Source organism: Struthio camelus, chromosome 6, assembly GCF_040807025.1.
Source record: "Struthio camelus isolate bStrCam1 chromosome 6, bStrCam1.hap1, whole genome shotgun sequence".
NCBI lineage: Eukaryota > Metazoa > Chordata > Aves > Struthioniformes > Struthionidae > Struthio > Struthio camelus.
The window spans coordinates 25,026,659-25,054,040 of record NC_090947.1 but is presented as its reverse complement, the minus strand read 5'-3'; the positions used below and the strand labels follow the sequence as shown (position 1 = coordinate 25,054,040).

The window sequence follows — 27,382 nt, the reverse complement described above, 5'->3', positions numbered from 1 at the left end:
CATCTTATTTTAAGGGGCAGCTCAGCAGAAGTACATGACACCCTTATGTCAAGATCTGCGGTTCCTCTTAATTTTATGTGTAAAAATAAAAAGAACACCAGTCTGAAAAAGTCTACCTCTCATGGAGGTTCCAGAAGGAGAAACTTTACCTTCTATGCTGACTAATTAGGAAAGAGAAATATATAGCATCAGGTTCTTATCTAAATCAAACCTATGCAACAGAAACAGTATTCTGAACCTTAGCATAGCATCTGCAGAGGCCTTAGACCATTACATGCATCATACTTGAATGAAAGTGAAATGTGTATTTAGAAATAAACATGTGATTATTTTTTCACAAAAATGGGAAACAAGTAAAACAGCTAAGATCCTGTTCCTGTAGTCAAAGCAGAGTATTTTGTAATTTGCCTGCTCAGAAATCCTGAGGTAAAACATTAGAACTTGTCCTAAGTCAATTTACAAAATAACTTCACAGCAGAGAATTAATACAGGCCTTATTAAAAAAAAAATCTTGCATAGTAGCAGGCTTATAAAATAACGCTTATAAACTTAAATGTTTAAAAATATATTTAAAGCTATCAAGATTGCATTTATCCCGCAATAAATGGAGCAAGTGTCCACAATTTATATGGCTACATTTTCAACAGCTTTTACAAGACTCCGTGAAATGCATCTCCAACATTCCATAAACACCTTCAGACTGTAGTATCACCACAGCTAAGATTTGCATAAATTGGTTACAGAATATGAATAAAAATGACTAAGAAGCATTTACAGACAGATTTGTTTTCTGTCCTCCAAAGCAAAATGCTGGATTCCTAGTTTGCTTTGGTTACTTCTGCTCAATAAGTTAAATACTAGGCAGTTGGAAAAATACACATCGTGCAAGCATATTTCAGAGGAAAATTAAACATTCAAATGAATTATAACGGAAGGTTGTTTTTAATACGTAGTCACTTACCCTGTTATGACGAAGGCATCGTTTTAATAATTCACCTGCCATATCATATTTTGCAGATTGAATATATATATCAGCAAGCAGAAGCCAACTCTTTTCAAACTCCTCTGCATCGATGGGATTCCAATTCATTTTTGAAATTCGTTTTAACTGATTTCGGGCTCGTGGAGTCTGTTTTAAGATCATGTAAGCTGTGGCCATTCCCAAAAGTGCTGGTATATGATCTTTCTGCAATAAAAAGCAAGCTGCTAGAGGTTTTTTTGTTATCGCTTTAAGAAAAAAAGTTTTCTAAGCAAGACTTTCACTGGGCATCAGAAAGTTAGCTTGCACATCTCTTCAGGGTTGTGCTGTGAATAGGATTAATGTAGTAAATTAAAAAAATGTCTTCCAAGAAGGAAAAGCCAGATCCCTTCTCCCATCATCACCTTTTACACAGATGGATAACTTTGCACTGGAATCTAAATTCTGTTAAATTGTCAATAAAATACATGAAGGCAGCTTATACCAAGTTGTTTATGCTTTCAGAATGAAGGCACTGCATTAACTTATCAGACATGCTGTTGGCAAAGACTGGAAATTAGAAAACAATAGACCCAATAACCGGAGCCAAAAAAACAATTCCCATTTTAATAATGGTGGCAAGGTTGGCATATAGTTTAAGTTCGCAATTCAATGGAAAACTTGTAAAAGATCTTACTTCAGTAAATCGTTTTTACCAACTTGAAATAAAATACTCTTTAATGGGAAAAATAAAAACCTTAGAACCACTGTTATTAAGATACATCATAGTATTTCTGAATGTAAACTGTGAGATTAGTTAAATAACCGTAATAGGTGTGAGGCAGGACAACGAGGAGGATGAGACAGATATACTAACGGATGAGACAAATATACCAACCTCAGCCACTACGATTTCAGTGAAAGTGTTCAGTGCTCGTTCAACATTTGATTTCTGTTTGGTTGCCATGAGACAATAATTTTCCATGATTCGCAACTGAATGTGACCCTGAACAGTCTGCGGCTTGAGTTCTTTGAGCAGATTTTCTGCTGTTCTCACTGCCAACTGCACAGACTCCTGCTTCTCTGTTGAATTACTATTATCAGAAAGAAAGTGTAAAAAAAACCTTTTTTTATAATATACCAAATTATGAGTTATTACAGACTCCATGCTAAAGGCACATATTTTGTACAACATACATCTGTTATACAGGTACTCCACATTGATTCTCTTCTGTAACAAAGACAATTCCAATCCATCTACAAAGGCAGGCTTTTAATCTTGCAAGTGACTAGAATTCCAGATAAAATCCTCTTTATTTTCTGTTTGGAATCCGACAAATTTCTTTCATAGTTCAGGATAGTCTCTCATAGTATAGTAGGTAAATAGGCAAAGCACTAGATGAATTTAATTTCTAGCCCTTCACATATGTCGCGTTATTAAGGGCAGAGCAGGGGAACTGAAGAACACAAGCAGTATTTACTTCATTCACTTACCCTATGTCAGCATCTAAATTTTCAAAAACTTCACCCCCTACAGTTTCATTATCGGGGTTCAAACAAATTTCAATCATGTTATAAACAGCATTCTGTCCCCAGTCACTGTCCTTTCGAGCTTTATTAAAATGTCGGAGTGCGTCATTTGGTTCACCTGTATACCTAAATGGAGGTTAAAACATTTAAGCACCAGCAAGTAAACTCCATCCCCCCAACCCCACCCAAGAAGAAACCCAAGCATTTAAAAAACAAATCACATCTTGCACATACTGGAAACACAAGTTTTGAATAACACGCACACTATTGTGATTTACATGTTTTTGCAGCCAAAAAGGTCTGAGAAATTCTAATTGAAAATAAGTAATGTTATTACATTATTAAATCAGCAAGAATATCCCTTTCAACAAACAACAAACATGAAAGATGTATGCAAGACAGATGAAATGAATAGCTTCACTTTCAAAAGTTGCTCATTGAAAAGGAGATGAGGAAACCTTTCCTAAAATTCTAGTATCTAAAGCAGTTAGGAAAGTAGTGCTATAGTACTTAACAGAATATAAGTAGCACCTTTGAACAATAACAGACAACAAGAAAGTTACTTTATACATGTATTACATAATCAAATAAACCTTATCTTAATTATAATTGCAAGTACCACAGATATAGCCCTTTGCAGTAGTGAAAGCCTGGTTCAAGTTTTGTTCTGGAAGAATGTTTCTCAGCCATTAAAAGAAATCTTGGGACTTCTTCTAGCTTCCCAGCTCTTCTTAACAGATCAATTAGTCGTGAAAGAGTTGCATAATTATCTAAATATACAATAATCAGGACATTGTAATTCCAGTTATTTGCAGTATTAATAGATTTAGAAATGAAGAATCTTGTTTTTCAGATACTAAAATAAAGGTGTAACACATAAGACGTATTACAAAATGACCACAGATACAAAATGAAGGTAACAAGTGATACTCGCAATACTACTAAAAAAAGCTGTAAAAGATAAGTATAATTGTACTTCACTTTCAGAAACACCCAAAAACATTTGCTGTATACTCACAACTTCCTTCACATAAAGTCCAATAGAAAGCTTTACGTTCATTACAGTATTATTTTATTACACTTCAATAACTTTTTCTTTCTCATAATTTGCAAATAGCTCAAAGAAACTTTATCCTGTCAGATTCAAGTTTCTTGTGTTAATCTTGAAATGAAATGCTAGGTTTGTGTGCATGCACTTTGATTTCTTAAGCACAAGAGAAAGTGCTTTACAGTTGCAATTAAATAACCCTGTAGCTATATTTGGCTTTAAGTAAGCAATATACATTATTTCTCCTAGAAACAGTAATTTACACTGCAGCAAGGTAATCTTCACATCTTCCCCTACAATAGCTATATTTTTAATATATATATATATCATATATATTACACACATTTTTAATATACAGTGGTCTAAAATATACCTGTTTTAATCTTTTTAATCATACAGCACTTTTTAATCATACAAAACTTTTTGTTTGTTTGTTTTTTGAAGATACGCATGCTTCTAGCTCATTAGACTTATGTATCAGAAAAAATTAAAGGTATCACTACTAAATATTCACCTGGCTTGCGTTCTAGGAGCTGCTGGAAATGAAAGACAGCTTGTTCATAATCTTGCTTCCTGAACATGATATCAGCCATCATCTACAGTAGTGATCCATTTAGAGAAAACAAAACATTACAAATGGTGTTTTATGATGAACTCTGCTTCTTTAAAACTACAAGCTGAAACGATAGTTTTAAAGTGTTCCAGGAACTGTGCAAGAAGTAACTGAGTTCATTTTTTGTGATTGTTCTCTGGAGAATAAGCACACTATGCACACAGACACACATAATAATGAGTAGGTACAGGTTCTCTTCTCTATTTTTCACTTAGAGTAGAAATTAGAAAATAAGACCTTTTAATGTACAGCTGTAATATATTTTGCTTTTAATTGAATATATTTATTCTTGTTTTTACTTCCCAGAAATGCAGATTAAGCATATAGAAAAGCAAATTTAGTTTAAAGTTAGGGAAAAAGAAAGACTATAGCCCACTTCAGTAGTGGAGGTAAACCAAATTATGTAATTTCAGTTTCTCTCCACTGAGAGGTAGCTAAGAGTAAATTTAATACGATATATTAACTTAATATTACCCTATCCCTGTACCATACTAGGATAAATTCCAGATGTTACCTAGACTGTTGTGAGAGAATAAGTTTTCTTGTCTTAGCAACTGCTGCTTTAGCACATAAGAAGCAAAATTATTTTTAGCCTACTGAGTTGTTTTTTAAGGAAAAAAGTACACAAAACATGCAGATTGTGTAGTTGAATCACAGAGTTCTGTGATTAAAAACAGTTAAGTAGGAACACAATTAACTATGATTCTATAAAGATGTAAAAATCAAAGTACATAGTTCCTGTGGAAATGTGAAGCTAGTACTGAAATTCTTTTTAGATGTTTGATTCAGTATTACTATGCATGGAAAAATAACTTTTCCTCAGACCATTAGGTAACTGTTAAAAGTATATACATTAAGCCATGTCTTAGTCCATCTTATAACTACTATTTCTTCCTCTACTGGTATTTTTAGCACACTTTCTGCATTGAGATAAAAGGAAGGTTATTGTTGCTAGAAAGTCCATATTGAATCATTATCAAGCATGAAGAGGAGAATATGTTCTTGCATAAACAGGAGAATAGGAGAGTAATATTTATGGTCCCATCACATTTAGACAGCATATATATCTCAAAAAAAAATCAAAACTTCTGATACAGAATTAATAAAAAAAGTACATTACCATCGTAGCTGCTTCATTATCTTGGTCATTTTTCAGTAGTAACGAACACTGGTGTTGACAGGCATCACTATCATCTTGTGCAAGATATAAACGTGCAAGTTCCAACATTGCCTGTAGAGAAAATATTTAACCGTAGGTAATTCAAAGATTCAAGAAGGCTCATTCAGTTTTTAAGAGTGTTAACTTGAGATTTGAGACTGTCAAGTACAATTTTCCTTTCTTCTAAAGCAACAGCTTTCTCTGCTATTTGCTGTGGATTCTTGGCCAAGTAGTTTCACTTATTTCCATTACCTCACCTGTAAAATTGATAAATTTCTGCTTTAGAGGGATATTTAGGAGGTATATTGAAAACAGATGCTCAGTATTGCTCTAAAATAGCAGCCTTACCTACAGTAAAAATAATTCACTTGGAAAAAAAAAGTGTAACTGCAAGTTACATTTGCCTCGCATCAATAGAGGCAAATATCTCACCAACATTTATTGACTAGTATTAGAGTATAAGCAAATTCCAGCAGTTTTCTTATTTGCATTTTCAAACCTATTAAGACTATGTGTGGATCCATTTCTGAGAAGCAACTGCACTATTGATATTAACAAACTGAAATTTGCATAAATATGCATTGTTAAGACTGAAGTTCCATCATTCTGAATAAAATCCTAGAAAAGTTTGTAAACACCAGTTACCACAGATTTAATTCAGCTGCCACTGAAGCAAAAGGGAGCTAAAAAGCATCTACAAAGTAAAATTGGCAGTAGGCAAAATGGTAAGCATTATCACTCCTGGTTAATTTTAAAAGCTTTTTTTATTTTGTTTTTAAAAAGGAAGTATTTATAATTGCATCTCAATTCTCCCTTGTTACACTTGTGAAAGGCACTTCTGAATGGAAATTGTATTTTGAACATCCTGTTCAGCATAAGGTTATTTGCATAGTATTTAACTGTTTTCTGTGTATTATCTACTAGTCTATTTTCCACAATTATTAAGGTAGCCAATATAATTCTTGTTTTACAGAATAGCGAAGTAAGCAACTGACATCCCCAAAGGCTACCAAATAATCAGCAGGAACAAAAAGAATTTAGTTAACTCTGTACTGAAAGTCCAGAATATATTGCCATTAGCATACTTCAATGGATTTAATATTAACCAAGATAAATTCTAATATTGGACATCTCTTTAATACAGATCAGTACAACATCTGCCTGGCTATTTTGTCAAGGCAACTGATTACAAGTCTCAGGTTATCCAAAATTCAGCTACAGAAGAACAAGAACTTCCCTCAACCTTTCCCTCTTTATTAGCTCTCCTATAAATACATTAAAACCTTACTCACTGCTCACAGGAAAAGGGCAAAAAGGTTAAAACAAAGCAAATCTGCAAGAAAAGAACAAACAAGGCATACAGGGGAACATAGCTTCATACCTTCACAGCTTTTTTCAAGCTTCTATTTAAATAATGCACACATGCATCTCACACTATAATCACAGAATTGCCTTCAGAAAACAGAACAAACAAAAAACCCAAGGTTTATAATATAGCCCCTGGAGTTCTTTGGAATGCGTTAATTCTTGCGTACATTTCGCCACAGAAGTAGATACATGCATAACCTTAAAAATTATGACCATGGATGGGTGCATGGCAAGAAAATACTGGGCTCTGCAAAATTCATGTTTTGCTTATGACTGTATTATTTACTTATTCAAATATATGCTATATAATTCCACGACAGGAATGCAAGTGAGCAAGGAATGGCAAGCATATGGATATAGCACATATGTAAGAACTTTAATTATGGAACCAGCATGAAAACTTTCTTCAAGCCACTGTTCCTATATGCATACCAGTAGAAGACTGGAGGGAAAAAAAATCAGTATTCTAGTTAAGACACTTCCCGCTTGGAGCAGGGGAAGAAATCCAAGAAAACTGGACATCTATACTGGATCCTAGTGACTGGAAGTGGTATCTAAATCTTCAGTCCAATCCACACCCCTCCACCCCCAACAATGATATTGTGAAATGATACTCATGTCAATCCAAGTCTGCATTTGCAAACTGCATTACCTCTTATTTGTAAGAGGAACAAGGACTCCAGGGTATTACCTAAAAGTCTAACTATCTGGAGAAGGAAAAAAAAAAAAAAAAGTTTAATGTGGGTTGCACTCTCCTCAACTGAATAATTTGGTTAATACATGTCAATTCATTGGCTCAAGTCCAGGATGAAGGTATAGATTGTATCAGACAAGGGAATTTCCAGTTCTTCCATGTATAATTAAGGAAAGTAGCCCATTTTTTCATGTCTTCATAGGGGTATGTAATTAACAACTCAGATTTAAATTCTACAATAATATAAGCACTCAATTCAGACCTTGTACTAGCAATGGTTTTTAAAATGAAGGGAAGAAAACAAGTTCTAATCTACTGCAACTACAGGAAGAGAGGGATGATTCATTTATTCTAGCTGTTGGTAACAGTTTTTGCTTTCAGTACTCTAAACAGGGAACAAGATTTCTCAAATAAGATGTCATTGTATTTCATGTTGTTAGTGAGAAAGGATTAAAGCGAAAAAAAAAAAAAGTACAACATCAGTGCATAACATACATTGCAACAAAGGGAATCTCTCAGTTGCGAGGTTTGGGCCAGAATTGAAGGGAAATACCATGCTGGTATTTCAATGCTGGTATGAAGAAAAGATCTATGCTTTGATACCAAATTACTAGGACTGTATACCACAGAAGCCATAGCTGTACCTGTATTAGGACAGGCAGTCTCCTAGCTTTTAATGGTAGGAGGAGGAAATCTGCCTCCTTTGAGGATTTTAAGGATATTTTATTCCCTCTCCCAATTTTTTTTTTTCCTTTATCCTTCTTGCAAGTTGCCTTGAAGAAAGCCTGTCTCAAAGATCCTGAAGCAGTAGCTCTGGAAAAGACCTAGATTCTTGAGAGCACAAGGCATGAGCATTAAGTACTAAAACCAGGTGACATGCTGATTATTTAGCAGCTGGTGAACTGACAGCTGTGCAACAAGAAAATAAGAGGCAAAAGAAGAAGTCTTCACATACACTTAGGCTACAACATACTGGAAGTAAGTTTGATAAAAATAAATTTTTAATCTAAGAAACCCTGAGGTTGGCACTTATTTTTGGTTCTGATAAATGGTGCTCACTAAGTTTCTCAGCCTTTCCCTTCTCCTTCTGCTATTTCTAGAGCACAGGACTGTTTAAGGGGAAGAAGGAAGAGGGGATAAAAATAAGCTCAAATTTACCAGCCATTATCAACAGGCAGATTTGTGGGAAAAAGACAGTTCAGGGAAGAGAGAAGTCACACAGTAATCACTGCTGAACAAGAGCAAGTTATTAAAACCAGAGTCCTACCAAGTACAATTAGAAGTTTAAAACTGCTAAAACATAAGCAGAAGAGGGAAAGAAACCATCTGAATTGACTGATGACACTGGGACTTCATTCCAGACCACAGGAAACAAGCAGGACTGGCACAATCTCTGCTATTTCCCTACTCCACTCTACGTGTCCTCCACTAGAGCACGAAGACAGATGCACTATATGATCTAATGGACAATGCAGAGTGAATGCAGAGGGCCATTTGAATCAAAAATTTGTGTAAACACACAGGAATGGGTAGTAAATAAAACTATTTTATCAAAACAAACAAGGAAAAGCAGCAGCTTCAAGGGAGAAACAAATACAAAAACTTTATGTATATCATAAAGCAGAGAACTCCAATATATATTTTTCCAATTATCCACAGCATGGAAGTATATTTTAGCTATCACGATGGAATGAAAAGCAATGTAAAATAGTCAGTGGGAGGACAGACCTTGTTATCGGTTTCACAGTGAACAAGAGCTTCTTTGTAAAATTTAATTGCTTTTTCATAGTTTCGCTGGGCTGTAGAAAGTTTTGCTATCTCAGCACAAATTTCAGCTGCTAACTGTTTCTGTGCAGGAACTACATCCAGCTGTTCTATTTGAGCTCGTTTAAGTACTCTGGCTTGTAACTCCCGAGCCTAGTAGAGGGAAAAGAACAAAGAATGACTCGTCAAAATTTGTCAATGAAATGAGTGTTACAAGCCTATAAACGCAAATTCTCCTGTGCATTTTATAGCTAGAACCCCCAAATAACAAAAAAGTAGATAAAAACATCCCTGCTTCACAAAACAAAGAAAGTCAGCAAAACAAAATAAAAAACCCCCAAAATCCCCCTTTCAAAAACCATGTCAAATTGCCTTGTCCCCCCAAAAGCCACACTAAGAACACACTCAAAAGCAATCTAGTGTTTAACACTTCCAAAGAGACAGAACCCTAATATTCTTTTTTCTAAAATACTCCTTATCACAACTATATGCCAATGTAATACTTCCCACTCCCAAATCTACACTTCATACAATGTTATTTTGAGGTAACCATACATGTTGTGATATGTAAGAACACGGCATTAAAACAAGAATGCCAGGGAGGGTTCCAATTTACCCCTTGCCTACTGGATGAAAAGGTTGGCAGGAACAAAATCCCTCAGGCAAATATGTGTATGAATTTCCTTAATTTTTATTAGGGAAAAGATCTCAGTACCAAAGGTAAATGAGTCGAAGGACTGTCTTTCAACCTCTGTCTCTGCAGCAATAGCAGTAGTGAGACTTGATTAAAACTGAAATCACTCTTGTGATTATACGGATTAGTTAAAATTTAGTAATATTTAGGGCAAATGCATTAATTTCAATTAAAATGTCACATTTTTATTGGTCTATATCGCTTCCATTTTTTGTCTTGCATTACCTATATCTAAGGTCTTCCCCAAATTGAATGGTTATGCTCCAATTTTTAACTAGCAGAGTTGCAATAACAACAATGCTGGCCTAGGACATCACTGAACAAAGTACAGTTATTAAAGAGAAAAGCAATGCTTTCGTACGCAAACCTTACAGTTTTGCTTAGAATTATTTCTTCATCACGTCCATAAGTTCCTGTTAATAACTTGTTTTTTCTCAAATTACTTCATAACATCAAAATTATTCAACAAAAGTGCTATATAACGCCTTTTTTCTTTTCTAATTTTTAGAAAAATTAAAGCTTTTGATTAGGTGGATAAACAAGACTTCAAGGGCTCAAATTCCTTTATTAAGCACAGAAAACTCAGCAAAAATGCAAATAAAAAAAGAGGAAGAATGTTATTTAACAAAAGAAGTAATAACATGATTGTGCTGTTAGTCCTACTGAAATAATCAGAATACAGGTGTTTTTGTAGAAATCAATGCGGCAATAATGGTGAAGCAGCAGCAAAAAGACTTCAAAGAGTGGATACACGGAAGGACGGTTGTAAGTTCAGTAACAAAAACAGTGATAAAAGAAAAAGGAGAGAGAAACAAAATTATTTAAGAACATGTGACAGAAAGGAAACCTGAAAGAACTGAAGTAAAGACAAGAATAAGAGTGGGACTGCTTTGGAGGAAAATTTGGAATGGCTCAATGGAATGGGAAAAAAGGTCAACTTTGAGAAAGAAAAGTGAGTTATATGAAAAAAGAGAAGTAGAGATTTAGAAACATTTGTTAAATAACAAGGCTAGATGATAAAACAATTGAATACATGATTTTATTTCTTATGTACGATTATCTTTCTAACCAATTTATGTGATTGACTCTTCTTGAAGGTCAGATGTTACCAAGGCTTTTGTTTGTGTAACAGAGTTAAGGTATAATGGAAGAGCAAACGTACTGACACAACATCTTCCTTAGCTTTCCATAAAACAATTTAGGAAAAAAAAAAATCCTGAACACATTTAGTGTTCATGTGTTGAGAAATTATCTTTTAAATAGATAAAATTATTTCTAGCTTCCAGTTTTGCTCCTTTCAAGCCTCATTCTGAAAGATAATAAGGTCTGTTAATTGTAGAGTAGAATATTATTATATTTGCTCTTTAGAGAGGAAAAAAGAAAACACACAAACAGCACAAAAACTAAGGATACCACAAGGCAACAGGCATCTATTGAAAGCTGTCCCAGATTACTCTGAATAGTCTTCAGTTCTGAGCTAAGGCTATGTAAGCTAAATGCCTTCACAGTTGTTTAAACTACGCTCAACACACAAATGCACTTAGACCATGAATACAGGCTTCCAGTGGTACCTAAAATTCTAATCTGAAATTTGGATGATACTGGTCACAAAGAGTTTTGTGAAGACAATACAAGCTTTTCTAAGTTTTTTTTCCTCTCTTTACCTGTTGTAAGGAAACAATAGCTTCATCATTCTTCTCCATTTTGCTGTAAATTTTGGCCAGAAGAGCCTGGTGACGTCCATCTTCCATCAGAGAAGACAATTCATTAACTGTAAGAATAACATTAAACAAGCATGATTCTTTCAAGAACTGAACCTGGGAAATTCAAAGAACCATGAAGCTCCAGTCAAAAGTTTAAATGAAAAGTTTGCAACTCACATTTTAAATGTTTAGGATTGTGATTTGAGTCTATGCTTTGAGTTATCGGTAATAGAAGGAGTAAGCATTACACGATCCATGAACGCAAAGTGAGATTTGAGGCAGAAAGATGTTGAAGATGCATTAAAAAAAGCATACATTAGTCTGTCTATGTCTCAGAAATATATGAGACAAAGGCTTTTGATTTAAATGGACAACAGAAGTAAAGTCCAAACCAATTCGATGACAGTGGCACTGTACCCAAAAAGCATAAAATAGCATCATGAAGTTTCTAGTCAGACCTCAAACTACTTTTCTTTGGCTAGAGTCTGAGAAAGAGACATGAAAGGGAGCAGTTATTTTAGTATCTAATCAAAAAGCAGCAAGCGACTTTTGATAGTGGTTAAAATATATATGCATACAATAGTCTTTGAAAAATACAAGTTCTCCTCTGGTTTGTATTAAAACTAACCTATTGACAAAGTAATATCTTGAACGCAATTACCTACTTAAACACCACCAAAATCTATGTATTTTAAAAAACATTAAGGTATTGAGCTATAACTCTTAGTAAACTGTCTTTAAGGAGTTGTCATTGTGTCAGAATATTTTAAATCAGAGATTAGCCCAGGTATCAAACCACATTAAATGATTCCCTCCAGTACATTTCTTCCATTTCATTTTTCTTTTCCAAAAGACATATAGTTCTGAAGTTGTACAAAAGATGGTTAACTTTCTGTACTTCACCCAATAAAACTCACCAATAGAGACACATACAGACTCCACAAGAAAAAAAGAAACCAATTAACACTGACGTGTACTTTTTGCTTCATTATGAGATGGAAGAAAAGATTTTAAAGTGCATGGGGCAAGGTGTATTCACTGCTAGTTTACCTTTACTAAGAAATCAAATGTAGTCGTGAGTATGATTATTAGAGTAGCCAGAGCCACAAAAGAGCTCAGCTAAGACAGGAATAAGACTTTAGAACAGTGGTTTGATTTTTTTTGAGAATAAAGAAGAAAACAATACAGAAAAAAGAAACACTGATCTTTCAAACTGTGCAGGGAAGTAAAACAGTGACATAAGAAAAGCTTACCACAGGGATTGGTAACAAGACTTTACAACACTATTTCTGTTTCTCTATTCAAGTATCTACAAGAACTAACAAATATTAGAATTAACGCCCTGCAAAAAGACTCCCTTAATTAAGTGCTCAATTGCTCACAATAAACACTTCATAATACTTTATGGTCTTTTAACAAAAATAAGGAAAAAGAGTTCAGAAGTTTTAGCCTCGTAATTGCATATTCCGACCATGGAGACTGGGATCCTAACAGATACCTGAATCTAGCTTAGCTTCTTTTCCCTGAAGGATACTGAGCAGCATTTAACACCTGAACAACTGTCCCCAGCTGCAGCAATGACTCATCTATACTCGATCAATTCAGAACCAGAACTCCGGTCAGCAAGGAAGAGAAAGAATCTTGCCCTCTTGGAGCTCTGCTATTGTATCTACTGTGCTACGCTATGTATCAAAGATGCCCGAAGTCTAAAAGTCCCAACAAAAGCACATTTAAATAAGAAGGAAGTTTAGAGTATTCTACTTTTCACTTAAGTTACATGCAGTTTACAGCTCAAATAAAACGTTTACACTGAAATTGTTTACTCCCTATAGTCACACAGAAAATACAGAGAACAGCAGCAATTCAGTGTTTTGTTGAAAATTAATGACATTCGTACCAGGCTCATGATCTAAAGCTTGCTGAAGTACTTTTTCTGCCTTTTCATACTGCTTCAATTTCATTAAAAGCTCAGCCAAATCATAGCAAAGGAAATTCTGCTGACCACTTCTCAACGCAGCCTCATAGTAACTGATTGCCTAAAAGGAATAAACAAAAAACCCAAGAGTTTTTAAAGACAACCACCTTGCTACCTAGATAGATATTTAATGACATATCTACTTTTCTCACTCCTATTGTAACCAATTATTCTCAAATAAATATTGTATTAAAAGAATGGCACTTAGTTGCAAGCTCAGGCTTCCAAAAAATTTAGAAATACCAAATTAAAGACAAAGAATAACTAGAGCCCACATTTTGGTAAATATGCATTAACAAAACCTAATGATATTATCACATTCTATTTTGAAAAGATCATTGCTGATTCAACTACACTTTTATTGGTTGACAAAACTGTACAAGTTCAGTCAGATTGGTAAACAGTAAAACAGAACTTGAATTCCAAGGACAAGTATCTTCCCGAACCTAAGTCTACCTGTAAAATATAAAGATGAGAGATGTCATGAAAAGGTTGAAAAAGAAACCAGTTATAACCTAACAGAAAGAGTTCTCTCTAGTCTCTTCATATTTTAAAATATAAAAAACTACAGTGTACGAAAAAATGTAAAAGTATTTACTCAAGAAAAAGGCAGTGTTTTAGCTCAACAGCTTATTACCATAGATTTAAAAAAAGTCCGTAACAATAACTTAAAGAGTCTTAAAATCAGATGTTGCTTTAGGTTTCATTGCAGTAGCTACAAAACAACAACAAAAAAAGAAAATCTCTTGTTTACAGGTATTTCTAATTTTTGTCTTATTTATTTCAATATCTTCTGGACTTCTCAAGTAGCTATGAATATGCTACTTTCAAGATGAAAGTATCAGCTACAACCTCTGGCTACTGGAAGTATTCATTTGAAAACACTGACTTCACTACTTCAAAGGAAAACCAGAACCGGAATTGTGTTGAAAAAATTCAAAGTCATTTCGGAGATGTAAATGTTTTATTAACTTTTATTGCTTTAAAATAGAATATGCTCAAACATGCACAATATATGTTCTCACTGTATATTAGTTTATGCCCCAAGAAGCCTGAGGTATCAGTGAGCAAGCCAGAAATGATGCACTGAGCTGCTTGTAATACTGACCTAAACAGAAGCAAATGAATATTCCACTTCTTCTAAATATGCAACGCAATCTGGACATACCCTCTAACAGTTGAGGCTGCCCAGATAACATCACTTGCTCCTGTAAGTGTCCCCCCGCCCCCCAAAATTTCCTGTTTTTAAGTTAAAAGCCTCTATTCCTACTCTTCTAGCCAACGTTAAGGCTAGGAGATGTAACATGACTGGGTCAACGGAGAACTATTTAACCTCAGTTTTGAGTGCAGGCCTGAACAGGTATCCACTGCATGTCTGTTACAAACGCAAGTTGTTACCCTTGTTTTGAAGATTACTGGCACCTAGCTCTCATTATCCCTAATGGCAGATGGTAGTGGGAGGCTGCTGATAATACATGTGGCTGCATGTTTCCTGCACCTGGCAATACAGGCTCACAAACCCAAGTTAGAATGCACACCACGCTTCAGTTCACTTCTTGTTGCATGCACTAGGAATAACATAGACTCAGCTGTCATACCTGAACACAGCGCTACTAGTGTCTGAAGATGTTCTGCAAAAATCTATTCACCAGAACTGTATCTGTTAACATACAGCTATTAGCAGTGACAGTGCAATTGACTGATCATGCTGCATATCAGAAAGATTAAAATTGTGTGTGTGCAAGAACCAGGTTATACATGAAAAATATCAAACTTGTACCTTTCCTGGAACAAAACATTGAATGTTTCACAATTGTTTTGATAACAGAGAAACTGGCAATGAGATTTCTATGTGAGAGAATTCCTCAGTCACTGCTTGGGTCTGGTCACAGGAAGTTCAAGCACTCTCTGTACCCGTTTTATGTTTGTTATTTCAATATATGTGAACAGGGAAAGAAAAGCAGGTATTGAAAGACAGGAACAAGACACTGATTTCTCTGCAATCTGAAAATGTCTATCAGCCCATGCCAAAGCCGCTTGTATGGAAGAAAGTATGTCAGCAGGAAAAGATGTTGGCTTCATCCAAAAAAAAAAAAAGAAAATTCTCAGGTTCTTTCACAGCACACACGCAAAATACTGTGAGCACAAAAAATGTTAAGTCTTTTTGGCACCATGGAGACTATTTAACAACATGGTATTAGAGGGCTCAGAGAGATAAAAACAAGACATGAAAACCCCAAGTTCTCAATTCCTGTACGTAAGCACTAAGGCTACGTCACGCTCTTCCCTTAGCATTATAGCCCTGCTCCCTTTCTAGGCTGTCCTAAAATACACAGTACAGGGAAAGAGAAAGTCATGAAATTGTCTTCGGCAAGATACTTCAAAATTACTCTCAAGATCATGAGTGTTGTAAAGTAAAATGCTTCTTTCTACCCAACCTGAAAATAAAACAAAATAAAAAGCAGGCAAAACTCACATATTGACAACAATGGGCACAATACCTGATTAGTCTAATGCAATATTTATTACACACCTTTGAGTAGTTATGTGTTTTGACTAGAGCTTTTCCAATTTTACTTGCTAAAGCTGGATCTTTTGGATTTTTCTTTAAGGCCTGCTCATAGACTTCTATGGCTTCATCAGGCTTGAAAAGTAGCAGACAGAAACACAGAATTCAAAAATTAAGATAAAAAGTTTTATGAAGAAAACAAAATCGCATGTATCGATACCACCAAGAATGAATTCCAGTACTAGCTGTTCATTAGCTTCAATACGTCTGAGAGAAGAACGATCGCTACAAGACTGAAGAAAGCGTAAGAGCTAAAGCCCATTTTAATATACCTTTTCATGTTAAAGCAGAACGTGCAGAGGATCTGGCAAACAAATAAGTTCGAATTAACCTTAGATTTGTTTTCCATTGCAATTCCTCTACAACTTCACAGTTCACTAGACTAAATCATAAAGCACGTGCAAACTTTTTACTGTGTTGGAAGATCATCCTTTTCTCTCTTTCAGCTCTGTTATAGTAGAGATATCTAGCACCAAAATTCCCTTTTGCCTTATTCTCCATTAAGGAGAAAAACACACACAAACATTAATACCCAAATAATCGTTAATCACCTACTGCTCCCAAAGCTAGAAGAGTCAACTAAACTATTAGTTGTGTGCCCCAACCCAACCTACTCTTTCAGAATCTGAACTCAAATGAGTATCTTTCAAATTCTTGTCTACCTCACTGCACTGCCTCTTCTACAAGTACTGAATGACATCCTTGCTTTCTTGATGAACTGAAAAAAATATAAAAGGAATTCAATAATTTAAGACCAACCGAGCTTGAAATATAACTTTCAATATATGAACTAATTTAACTAGATATATTCTAAGGCTTCATGACTCTTCTAAACATCTCCAACTTCTTTCTGAATTAGATTTCACGGTCATTTCAGATTTATAATTAGTCTTATGGTTAAAGGAGTATTCAGGATAAAATTCTCTCCTTGACTTGCCACTGCTCAGTTATTACAAGAAATGCATTTTCAGTATCTTTTTCTTTGAATATAAAACTTATATTTGTAGCAAGTAAAAAAATATTTCTACATCCTTAGGCATATTTTGTTTGCTAATTACCTATTGATAAGAGTATGCTTCATAGTCTCAACTTGTCAGTGCATGACTTTTGACCACAACTCAATCATTCTACTCATCTCTAGCAAATATTTACCTCTTGAATATTCATGTATGCATCACCAAGAAGGAGAAAAGTACGAGCACTTGGCAGCTTTTCTACCAGGTCTCTGGAAACACAAGACAGAACCTTCATCATTATTTAACATGTCAGTATCGATACTTAAAGAAAGTAGGACAGTTATCCGCTAGAGGCTTTTTTCCTTAAGAAAGGAAAAAAATATTAAAAATATGAGATATCTTTCAAAAGCAAACTCCAATTACTGCTTTGAATGTTACAACACTATTTAAATTCATTCATTAGGTCACCTGAGTAAGTATTTCTGACTTATTTTAGGAGAAAAGTAAAACAGAAGCTAGTAAATGCTAGCATTTAACATCTAGGAAAACAACATATATACACACAAGACAAACTTTTACCTATAGCAGCCAGCATATAACTTCTTATCTTTTCTGCACTGAAGATAAATGTGTGCCATTTTTTCTTTAGCTTGTACAAAGTAAGGCTGTTCAGGTGCAATATTTCTCAGCATAGTTAATGCTTGTTCAACATCTCCTTGAGCGAGTGCCAGATCTGCATTCGCAATTACAACCCTTAGTTCCTCAGGAGTTCCAGAAAATTCATTAATGGCATCTTGCAGTACTATAGCAGCTTCGTGCTGCAAATAATAAAACCAATAGGGTTAAGGTACTTCTTATTGTTCAACAGCCATAAATAAAGACAATGTAAGCAGAGAGATGACTGTGGGCACCATACAAACAAAAAGAAACCAAGAAATCAAACCACAGTGTCCCCATTTATTTTGCTGTAAAACATCTAAAAAGTAGAAACGTGTTATTTTTCTGTGGGTTTTGTAAATGAAAGTTATGTAATATGAATTATCAGAAAAAATGTAGATAAACGTTTCTGTTGCATATATCCATGGAGACACTCAAAATTCAACTGGACAATGCCTAGAGAAGGCTGCTCTAATTGGCCTTGCCTTGAGCAGGAGGCAAGACTAGATAACCTCTGAAGGTCCCTAACTACATGATTCTATGGGTTATGGTACATTCTTATACATATGTTATGTCCTACTGTATATTAAGATACGGCTGATAGTAAGGATGCTGCTACACTACAGTAAGGTCATTATCCAAAGTATTTCTTATAGCACCCTGACAGCAAAACAGGCATCTATATGCCAACAAGAGAAAATTGACAGTAACCCCTTCCGAAAACTAAGAAAGGGGCTTACAGACTCAAACTGAGCACCTGCAAACACAATGACGTTTATAGGATATACCTGAAATAGATGTATAACGATAAATAAAGTATGAAAATACATATAATACTTGAAGGGTAAAGTGTAAGGGTAACTTCTGAAAAATCAGATTTGAATGTTTTGTTTCAGGCTTTTCCTCAATACAATTTAAGGTATAAAATGTCAAATTAGATATTACATGTCTTTGGCATTGTCCCAAAGAAATCCTCGTGGTAAAAGAAGTGATGGTTTTCTATTTTGAACTAATGAGAATAGACACTTCTGTTAATGGGAAAAGGGAATTGCTTTCAGATATGTATTACTCAAGTTTGTTACCATACCGGTTCTCCATTCAAACGATGAGCTTCCACTAATTCTAGAAAGACAGACACACGATCACTGGCATCAGTTTCGATTCTTTTTGCTTTGGCTTTCGAGGAAGCTGTAGGTTTTCTCATTCCTGGTAAATTCCTTGCCATTTGTAAGGTTTTAATAGCTTCTGATAATTCTCCCATCTTCTTTTGGGCTTGGGCTTTAATTAAGTGATAAACAGGGTGTTCTCTCACCTAAAAAATAATTAGCTAAAGAGTTTCTGAATTTTACTTTATGCATAATATTCAAACACCCCAAAATAATGGTTTTTTTTCTCCTCTAAATATTGACCTTAGTTTCTTCTTTCTCCCTGTTTGAATTTCAATAAATTAATGAAAACATTACAATTTTCAAAGATTATGCCAATCAATAATTAAACGCTTATCAAAGACTACTTCATGACATAAGACCTGGGGATAGAAAAACATGCACTACTGCATCATTTGCAACTAGCTTCAATTTTAAGGGATTCTGAGTGTGTCCCACATTGCAGCGCACATTCTTCATTTGGCTGTTAATAAAAAAAAAATAGCATAGGAAGTATATGATCATTATTTGGCATTAGTCCTGTTTGCTATTTTTCTGCTTTCTTAAAATAGACTTGTCACGTGAAAAGCAAGACTCAGAAATGCTACTGCATACAAAGTTGCAAGCTCCTCAGTATCTCATGATTAGGTAGTAATCCTTCAGGTTTCTGACATCACTTGGAGCAGGAAACTAATATGAAACCATTTTTGTAAGGAAATGGTCAGTTTGCTCTGCATTTCAGCTAAGCTCTATCAGGAGATTTAGCACAACTCAGTCCCACAGAGCATCACGTAGAACGGTCCTAATTCATAGTTAACCATTAAAAACTACATTGCTATCAACAAATCAAAAAAATCCCAATATTGCAATGTATTAGCCACAAGAAATGAAACTAGAGAGGACCATTCCAAAACAGTGAAAGTTTATTTACCAGATTTGCTACCCAAGGGACAGAAAAGATGAACATGGGCGTGATGATAACAGAAGACCAGCATAGCCATATGGCTACTTCGCTTATCACTTCAAGTGCTTAGAGTAGCATGAATTGCCAAGAAGAAGCAATAGACCCTTTCTCAACCCCCTCATGAGTTTGTGCTTCTCTTCATCAGTAATTGTACATCTGTGTAAGAAGTCTAAAAACAACATTGGGTCATTCTTCAAGTCCTTCTACGTAGACTTTGAAAGACTGTGTTGCAAGTTTTGTCTTGAACTACAAATTCAGCTTATATAATTTATTCTTAACATCTGTGAAAAAAAGGCTATTTCCTTCTCTTGTATTCCAAGACAATTTCAATATGTTGCATAACGGATTAGTTTTGTCTTAATAGTCATTTCTCTGATAAATATTCAGTTATCATGTTCATATAAACATTTAGATACTGAACTTGCAGTGAGAGTCATAAAAGGTTCTGTTTTAAAATCACTGCATCCAAAACATACAAGCAACTTTGGATGACTGGATTTGTTTTTGTCTAACTTACCTCAAAATTGTAGCTCAGACAAAGTTCTAGGGATTGAGAACACAGTTTAGTACTGTTTTGAGCCAAATACACCTGAGCCATCAGTAGGTGTGCATCTGCATAAGAAGGATTTCGCTCAAGACAGTGACGTAGATTATTATGGGCTGCTTCAATATCTCCTAAGAAATTAACAGGAGGAAAAGTAGAAAAAATAGGTGGTAGTAAACAATGAATAAATAAATATTCTACATTTAACCTCTGTATTTCATAAATTCAAAACTTGTTTTTGTAAATGTGAGCATTTAATGAATGAACTTTTATATATAAATTTTTTTTAATTGCTGCCACAAACTGAAATCAAAGCTAAGTCATAGACAAGATTTTATCCCCAGTGCCCATCCCTAAATCATTCACTAATTGATCTTCTTTTGGAAGCAACAGATGAAGTAACAATACCATAAACTCTACATATTTAAAAGTGCATTTTAGAATTAGAATATACTCATAGAAATCAAACACCAAAAAAGCAGTGCAAGTGCTCTTCACTTAATTGTAATGCAGCACGCCATACTGGAATAAAAAATATATTCCTTATGATTAAGATTTAAGAGTACGAAATAATTTCATTGATTCAATTCATATAAAGGATGACTAGCTAGCCATCAGCCAAAATATTACCTGACAAGTATTTCACCTTCGCATTTAAAAAAACAGCTTGTTGAAGACCTGGCACAGTTCTTACCACAGTTTCAAGAACAGACGCACAGTGCTTGAGAAGTGGTGAAGGAGACTGCCCAGAATTTGCAGGCTAGGAGTTCAACAAACAAAAAAACAACAGAAAAATTCTGAATACCAATAGGAACACAAAACAGCCTCACTGACTCCAAGGAAGATATAACAATTCAAATCTGATATAAGGTTTAAAAAAAAAAAAAAAAAAAAAAACACGAACCAAGCTACAAATGTTTGGCCTTACAGTCTGAATTGTCGTGTCGAATGATTCTACATAATGTCAATAATTAAATTTCAAGAGAGCCAAGCTGGAATGACCAGAAGGATGAGAAGAAAAGGTACTGGACCAGACCTGCCTCTCCTGTCCTCATTTCATTCCACAGAACGCATCCACATAACTAACAACTGAAAATAGTTGAGAAATAGCCACTCTCATCTAAACTGCTGCTATAACGTTTGACATTTTAGTTACTTGTATTAGAAACGCTGTTCATTTCCCTCTACCGCTTTAACTAGTTCCCTGAAGGAAGTCTGTTACATATAATCAAGGAAAATGCCTTCTGTTCCCACCTAACGCGTTTCCTCAGGACACATTCCCTGGGGGAGCAGCAATCCTCTGCTATTAAAATGGAAACCTCCACCACCTGACTAAACTCCTGAATTTCTAATGTCACAAACTCCTCTTGTAATACAGGATTTTCCTGAAATTTTCCTTATCTTTCTCTTACAGATCCTACTATGGACAACAGTTTCAAAACCAGTTTTCTTTCCAGGCTAAAGAACCATCATCACCATTGAGCAATTCTGGAAAATACCCCAGGGAAATCTTCAGATAAGGTCTGCTTAATAGAACAACACTGTTTATTTATGCTGTCTCCGCCTGCATACAAAATTAGAGGACATTGACATTGCTGTTAAGGTTTTAGACTTACAAACACTACCATTTCATTATAGATGGTGTGACAGAGCATAACAATGGAAAACTATTCATTTGATGCTGAGATATTAAAACTGTACATAAGCAAATACTTACAAGAAGGTTCTACAATTAGTAGCTATAATTATATTATAACTCCGTGAAATTACAGCATAACAAAGTCATCTCCCAGCCATTTCAGAGCAATAATCTATTTTAAGCAATATACTTTAAGGAAACGTAAATGTTTTTCTTTCCTGCTTTGGAGATGTCAGGTTCCCATTTGCTTTATGAAGCTTTACTATTGCTAAAACTACAACAAGCAAATTTAGTCACAGAAAATTAGCTATCTAGGTAAGGAAGATTTTTGTTTGGGATTAATAAAATTTAAGAATAAAATCAAAAATATTAGTATTCCGCGGACTCGCACCAGCGTATAAAGGCAATTGAAATGAAGACGGAACATATGTTTACTGGAAAGCTATCCTGAGCTGATGAAATATTTCAAGAACAGAATAATCAATTTGCGAACATCCAAGCTTCACATTAAGATAGTTCTATTCATTGTATTGCTGTAGTTTCCTGATCAAATGAGATATTAAAAAAACATTAAAAATACATGCTGTTCATCAAACCTATACCCAAATTTTCCTCAAAAATCATTACTGCATCTTGCTCACTTCACAGAAGATTCATTTTTGTAGTTTTAGATTAAAAAGTGGTAAAATACAGAACATTCTTTTTACTTCATATAAATTCACATTTTGAAAGTTAAAATTTTCTGAATTTTTGCTTTGTAACTAAGTGATCTCAAAATAAAAAAAAAAAAACAAGAATGCCCATTTTCAGATAGATGTCTCTGGCTGCTTACCTGAGCCGGGCAAAAATTAAGATATTCCCTGATAATTTCTAGCAAAAAATCAGGGTTTAATTTTTCAAAATACTCCACACCAAGAGGAAAACCATGCAAAGACGAGAAGTGAGTATCCAGAACATCATTCAATAAGGGAATAACTTCCTCTTGTCTCTTATGTTTTTTCATAGCTAAGACTGCACGCAAGAAGGATAATTCCTACAGAAAAAGGAACAGAACACACTACACAATCCAGACACGTTCACCTCTTATTCATACAATATACGTAATTATTAGTGTTAGCCATTTCTTCTTTATGTGTAGGAATATTTAAGATGTTCCTTTTAAATGACACCAATGATTACTTTATCAATGCATTCCTTTAATTTGTGCAAGAAGCTATAAAGCTTTCGAATTGCAAAAACCTGAAAATAATTAATATCCCTCCCACCCTGCTATTTCAATCTTATCTTCAGTGATAAAGTTTAAATAAGCAAATAGTTTTGTGTCGCAAAGTTAAGCAACACATTAGATCGATAGGGAAAAAACGAAAATAAGATTAAATGGTGCTGCATTAAGAATGCTCTTCTCAAGTGATAGAAATATGGACTATAAACTAGCTGGCACCATTAGGACCAAAATTCAGATCACAATCAAAGTATTTTAACGAAGGATGAGATCTCCTACCTCAGATTTCCCAATGGACTGTTGAATTTCATTAAGAAATTCCAACTGCTGCTCTGCATCTTCTAATTGCCCCTGTGTTAGCTGACAGCGAATAATTCCTGCAATACATTAAAACATTTTATTTCAGATTCATCTTCATAGTTGAACGTACACTGTTTTCTAAAAGTAACTTTTCTTATAATCAGCTTTTCTGTACATTGCAAACTCTTCACCCTTTTAATAAAGTAGTGATAAGAAGAAAAAGAATAGACCAAGGTTTATAATAGTAACATCCTTAGAAATACATAGACTGGATGATGTATAACCAATACATTAATATATGCAATGCTATGAAGCAGTTGCATAGACAGATCTCATTCCTAGTTTTAAGAAGTTTAAAACATTGTATCTCCAATCCATTCTAAAATAACATAAATAAAAGCAAAGTAAAGCTTGGCTTCCAAACTCAGAACATGTACAAAAAACAAATAAAAGACAGCTTCCCCCCAAAACACTAAGTTTCTAGTATTGTTTAAATATCAAAGTAGAAGGCAACGGCACAGTCATGGAGAAAAACGCAGGGAAAATACTGTGATGTAAGTGTGCCATGTTTATTGTCTATTTTCTTGATAGCAGTTGGGTTTTACCAAAAGTGTATTTTTTTTCAAAAAACACAGCATGTGCATAGCTCATAGTCCTAACTTACAGAAAGTTTCAGATATTTTGAACTGTGTTCAATTTAGACATGTATATAAACATGTACCCTAGTCTTAGCCGTGGACATGGAAGATAACACCTTCTCCTGTCAACTGACCTTAACGTTATGTCTCTATGTCATGCAGACATTGTACTAAAACACAGTGGAATGGTAAGCCTGCTTTCAAGGGTGCAATTTGCTAATTTAAACACTTTAATAAATTAATAAAAATGTAATACATGTTTTCATATTAAAAACCATCCATGACACAGATACAGTCATCTACATCTCTGATTCTTACCACTACTTTAAGAGTTCTAATTTAAAGGAGAAAAGTTTCTATTTTGAAAAGGAAGACCTATTCAAATAGGGTAAAACTGCTGCCATAATGAAGACAGCATAACATGAATACAGAAAACAATGTCCAATGCACTTTACCTATTAGTCCTAGGTTTTCTTAGTAGCAGTAAAAAGCTTCAAAGCTTTTTTTGAAAGCTTCAAAGTGTTGTGTCTTAAAAAATAAAAATAAAAAGCAAGTGTAAGGCCTTACCAGTCAGTGCGAGAACACTTGTTTCATCAAGTGTCATAGCAGTCTTGTACCATTTTAAAGCTTCTTTGACTTTGCCTTGTAGAATCATTTGGTAGCCAAGTTCAGTAGCAAATTCTGCATTGTCAGGTGCCAAACCAAAGGCTCTTTCAACTAGGGTTTGTGTATGTTGAAGGATGAGTTGGTTGCGGCCACACTAAAAGTGAGAATAATTTTGTATCCTTAACTGTTCAGATTTTTCAATTTCATTCAGAAAAAGATAAAGATATTTAAACAATCTCTCCAGGATTTATTTTAGAGTTTACACACTGAGTATTGCTGCAGCAACTGAGACAACAACATCTCATTAGATTAATTGAAACTGCAATAATTTTTATAGAATTGTGACACTAAGGTGTGCTGGACTCAAATGCAAATATATAGTATCATACAGCAAAGACAATGCTACAGGGAGAGTTGATAGCTGCTTGGAATGCTTCCTTAAAAAGTTTGCGATAAACAAAAATTAAAGAAAACTTCAGTTTCAAGGCTGCGTGATGAACCTTACCCAACCATTGTCACTTTCCTACATTTGGTAAGAACATGGTCAGTGGACCTTTGAGGGTATTTTCCACTGGAAACCTGTTGCTCATTTAAAAGCAAGCAATAAAAACGTTTCTTGCAATGAGATGGCTCAGGTATTTCAGTTCACACAATCTGAAACTTAAAACTTCAGATACCAAATGCTACACAAGTTAACCTACTTCAACTTTCTGAGGAGCGTTTTTTAGTAGATGCTTAACATCTATCAGAAAATAAAAAAATAGCATGCATGAATATCTGTATCTTCCATAAGAAAAAAAAAGCATACTCACTGTTCTACTGAAAGCTAAAGCCATTTTACAGCAGAGCTGTGGATTATGTGGTTCCAACCTGTCCAGTGCATTAATTAGGTCTCCTAATCTTGCTGAAGCCTTGGGAAAAAAAGGTATCATAATTAAAAAAAGAAGGAACAAGTACATTAGGATAACTGAACAGTTTCCACTAAAAATTGGTTGCATAATATTTTATAACATATATTACATTTTATAATATATAATATTTTACCATGTAAAAGTACCTCAAAACCCAAACTCAGAATTTTTCAGTGTTAGAAGTTAGATTTATTCAGGAAATTCTAGAAAAATAGTCTGGAATAGTAAAGAGACAATAAAGTAGATCTGAAGCACAGCAAGAAGACGTGTGGTGAAGTGACTGACTTGAGCTGAGTCTGATTAAATACTCCTCTTCACGGGAAAAGTCCTATGAAGTAAGACAGTCTAAGGAGTGCCTGCTCTGTTAATCTTCCCAGAACTTCAGTGTGATACAGCATGTATGCTCTTCAGCTCCTTGCAAAACTGAAGCGCTTCTAGATGCTCCGACTTTCAACATTACAGTTTCTCAAACGCTTAAGGTACTTTAGGCATCTCTAGGGTTGGAATAATAACCAAAATGCCTAAATGTTTTTATATGATTTTTTGTTGTAGGCACTTGAATCATGTTTAAGTCTCATTTAAGGTTTTTATGATCTTTTTTCCTAGATCTGGGTCTTAGTAGTCACATTTGACATTTTCTGTTCGCATCTCACTATGTTAAGCAAATTTAATAAATTCCTGGACAGCTTTACTGAATCAGAGTCTGCAGTTGCTACTGTAAGATATATGGTTCTGCATTTCCTTTAACTGTGCCCAGTAAGACTTTTTAATTTGATTAATAGCTTTAAAGAATTCATTACAGTAACTTAAAAATGCATTAAACAATCTGAAATATCTTCTCTTCTAAAACTTAAAAAAAAATCCTATAAAACACCAAAACTACTTTTCATTTATTGCTAAACCTCAATTTAAATTACACTAGCATTTTCATACAACAAGGAAAAGATATTTAAAATCATAATTTACATATTCCCTGAAAGTGGCAGAACCACCAGATATGCACTTCTGTGCAAAAAGGGATCTAAGGAGAGGAAAATACGTTAATAAGAAATCACAGACCTATAAAAACACACCTCGTCAAAAAGGGTAAACGGAACTGGACAACATAACCTTGCAGATATAAGGTTAACAGAACATGGCCCCATTCCAAAAATGTATTACTACAAGAGCTCCTCACTTTCTGCATTTCTATTAATAAAATACTTAAAATGAACAGCGTATAATAACTAAGCGTTAAAATAACTTAAGAATGTATAAAAAGAATATACAGGAAGTAAAAGATATTTGGGTAACCAATGTTTCCTTTTGCAGCTGGAAAACATCCCAGCAAAAAGCCAGAGCGGACACACGAGTCAAAATGGGGGAATATACTCTTCCTGTATCGGAAGGAGGGATCATACCTCCTCCTCCTGTAAGTAGGTAGGGTAGCACAGGACCACACGGAGTAATCCAAGGAGAAGGACACAAGGAAGATCAGGTACGTGGGCTCTAGTCTCTACAAAAGCTACGTTATGCTCAACAGTCTGCTAATAGACTCACCTCAGATATATTTCCTTCCCTACACAGATAATGCAGAGCCTCCATTCTTATGGCTTCCAAGTTTAGAGTATCTTTCTGCAATAGTCTAAAAACAAATAAAGATGAATCTGAAGAAACCAAAAACTTTGCTCAATGATTTCTTTTATCCTAAAAGGGATTAAAATACACTTTAATGATGTGTTTTAA

The 27,382-nt window shown here is 34.6% G+C and overlaps 1 protein-coding gene across 1 annotated transcript in view; it reads right to left on the bottom strand.

The window, feature by feature from the left end:
- Window positions 1-27,382, bottom strand: part of TTC21B (tetratricopeptide repeat domain 21B) — a 41,736-nt gene that overhangs the window by 6,839 nt on the left and 7,515 nt on the right. The window contains exons 7-26 of the mRNA XM_068948749.1: window positions 27,197-27,281; window positions 25,559-25,657; window positions 24,708-24,900; window positions 23,482-23,579; window positions 22,813-23,013; window positions 20,972-21,101; window positions 20,315-20,472; window positions 18,776-19,000; window positions 17,611-17,849; window positions 17,228-17,300; window positions 16,040-16,150; window positions 13,429-13,567; window positions 11,493-11,599; window positions 9,099-9,287; window positions 5,270-5,380; window positions 4,051-4,132; window positions 3,108-3,258; window positions 2,453-2,614; window positions 1,857-2,052; window positions 962-1,186 (exon numbers count right to left, since the gene is read on the bottom strand). Of these exons, the coding sequence (XP_068804850.1) occupies window positions 962-1,186; window positions 1,857-2,052; window positions 2,453-2,614; window positions 3,108-3,258; window positions 4,051-4,132; window positions 5,270-5,380; window positions 9,099-9,287; window positions 11,493-11,599; window positions 13,429-13,567; window positions 16,040-16,150; window positions 17,228-17,300; window positions 17,611-17,849; window positions 18,776-19,000; window positions 20,315-20,472; window positions 20,972-21,101; window positions 22,813-23,013; window positions 23,482-23,579; window positions 24,708-24,900; window positions 25,559-25,657; window positions 27,197-27,281 (2,974 nt within the window). The remainder of the gene's footprint in view (window positions 1-961; window positions 1,187-1,856; window positions 2,053-2,452; window positions 2,615-3,107; window positions 3,259-4,050; window positions 4,133-5,269; window positions 5,381-9,098; window positions 9,288-11,492; window positions 11,600-13,428; window positions 13,568-16,039; window positions 16,151-17,227; window positions 17,301-17,610; window positions 17,850-18,775; window positions 19,001-20,314; window positions 20,473-20,971; window positions 21,102-22,812; window positions 23,014-23,481; window positions 23,580-24,707; window positions 24,901-25,558; window positions 25,658-27,196; window positions 27,282-27,382) is intronic.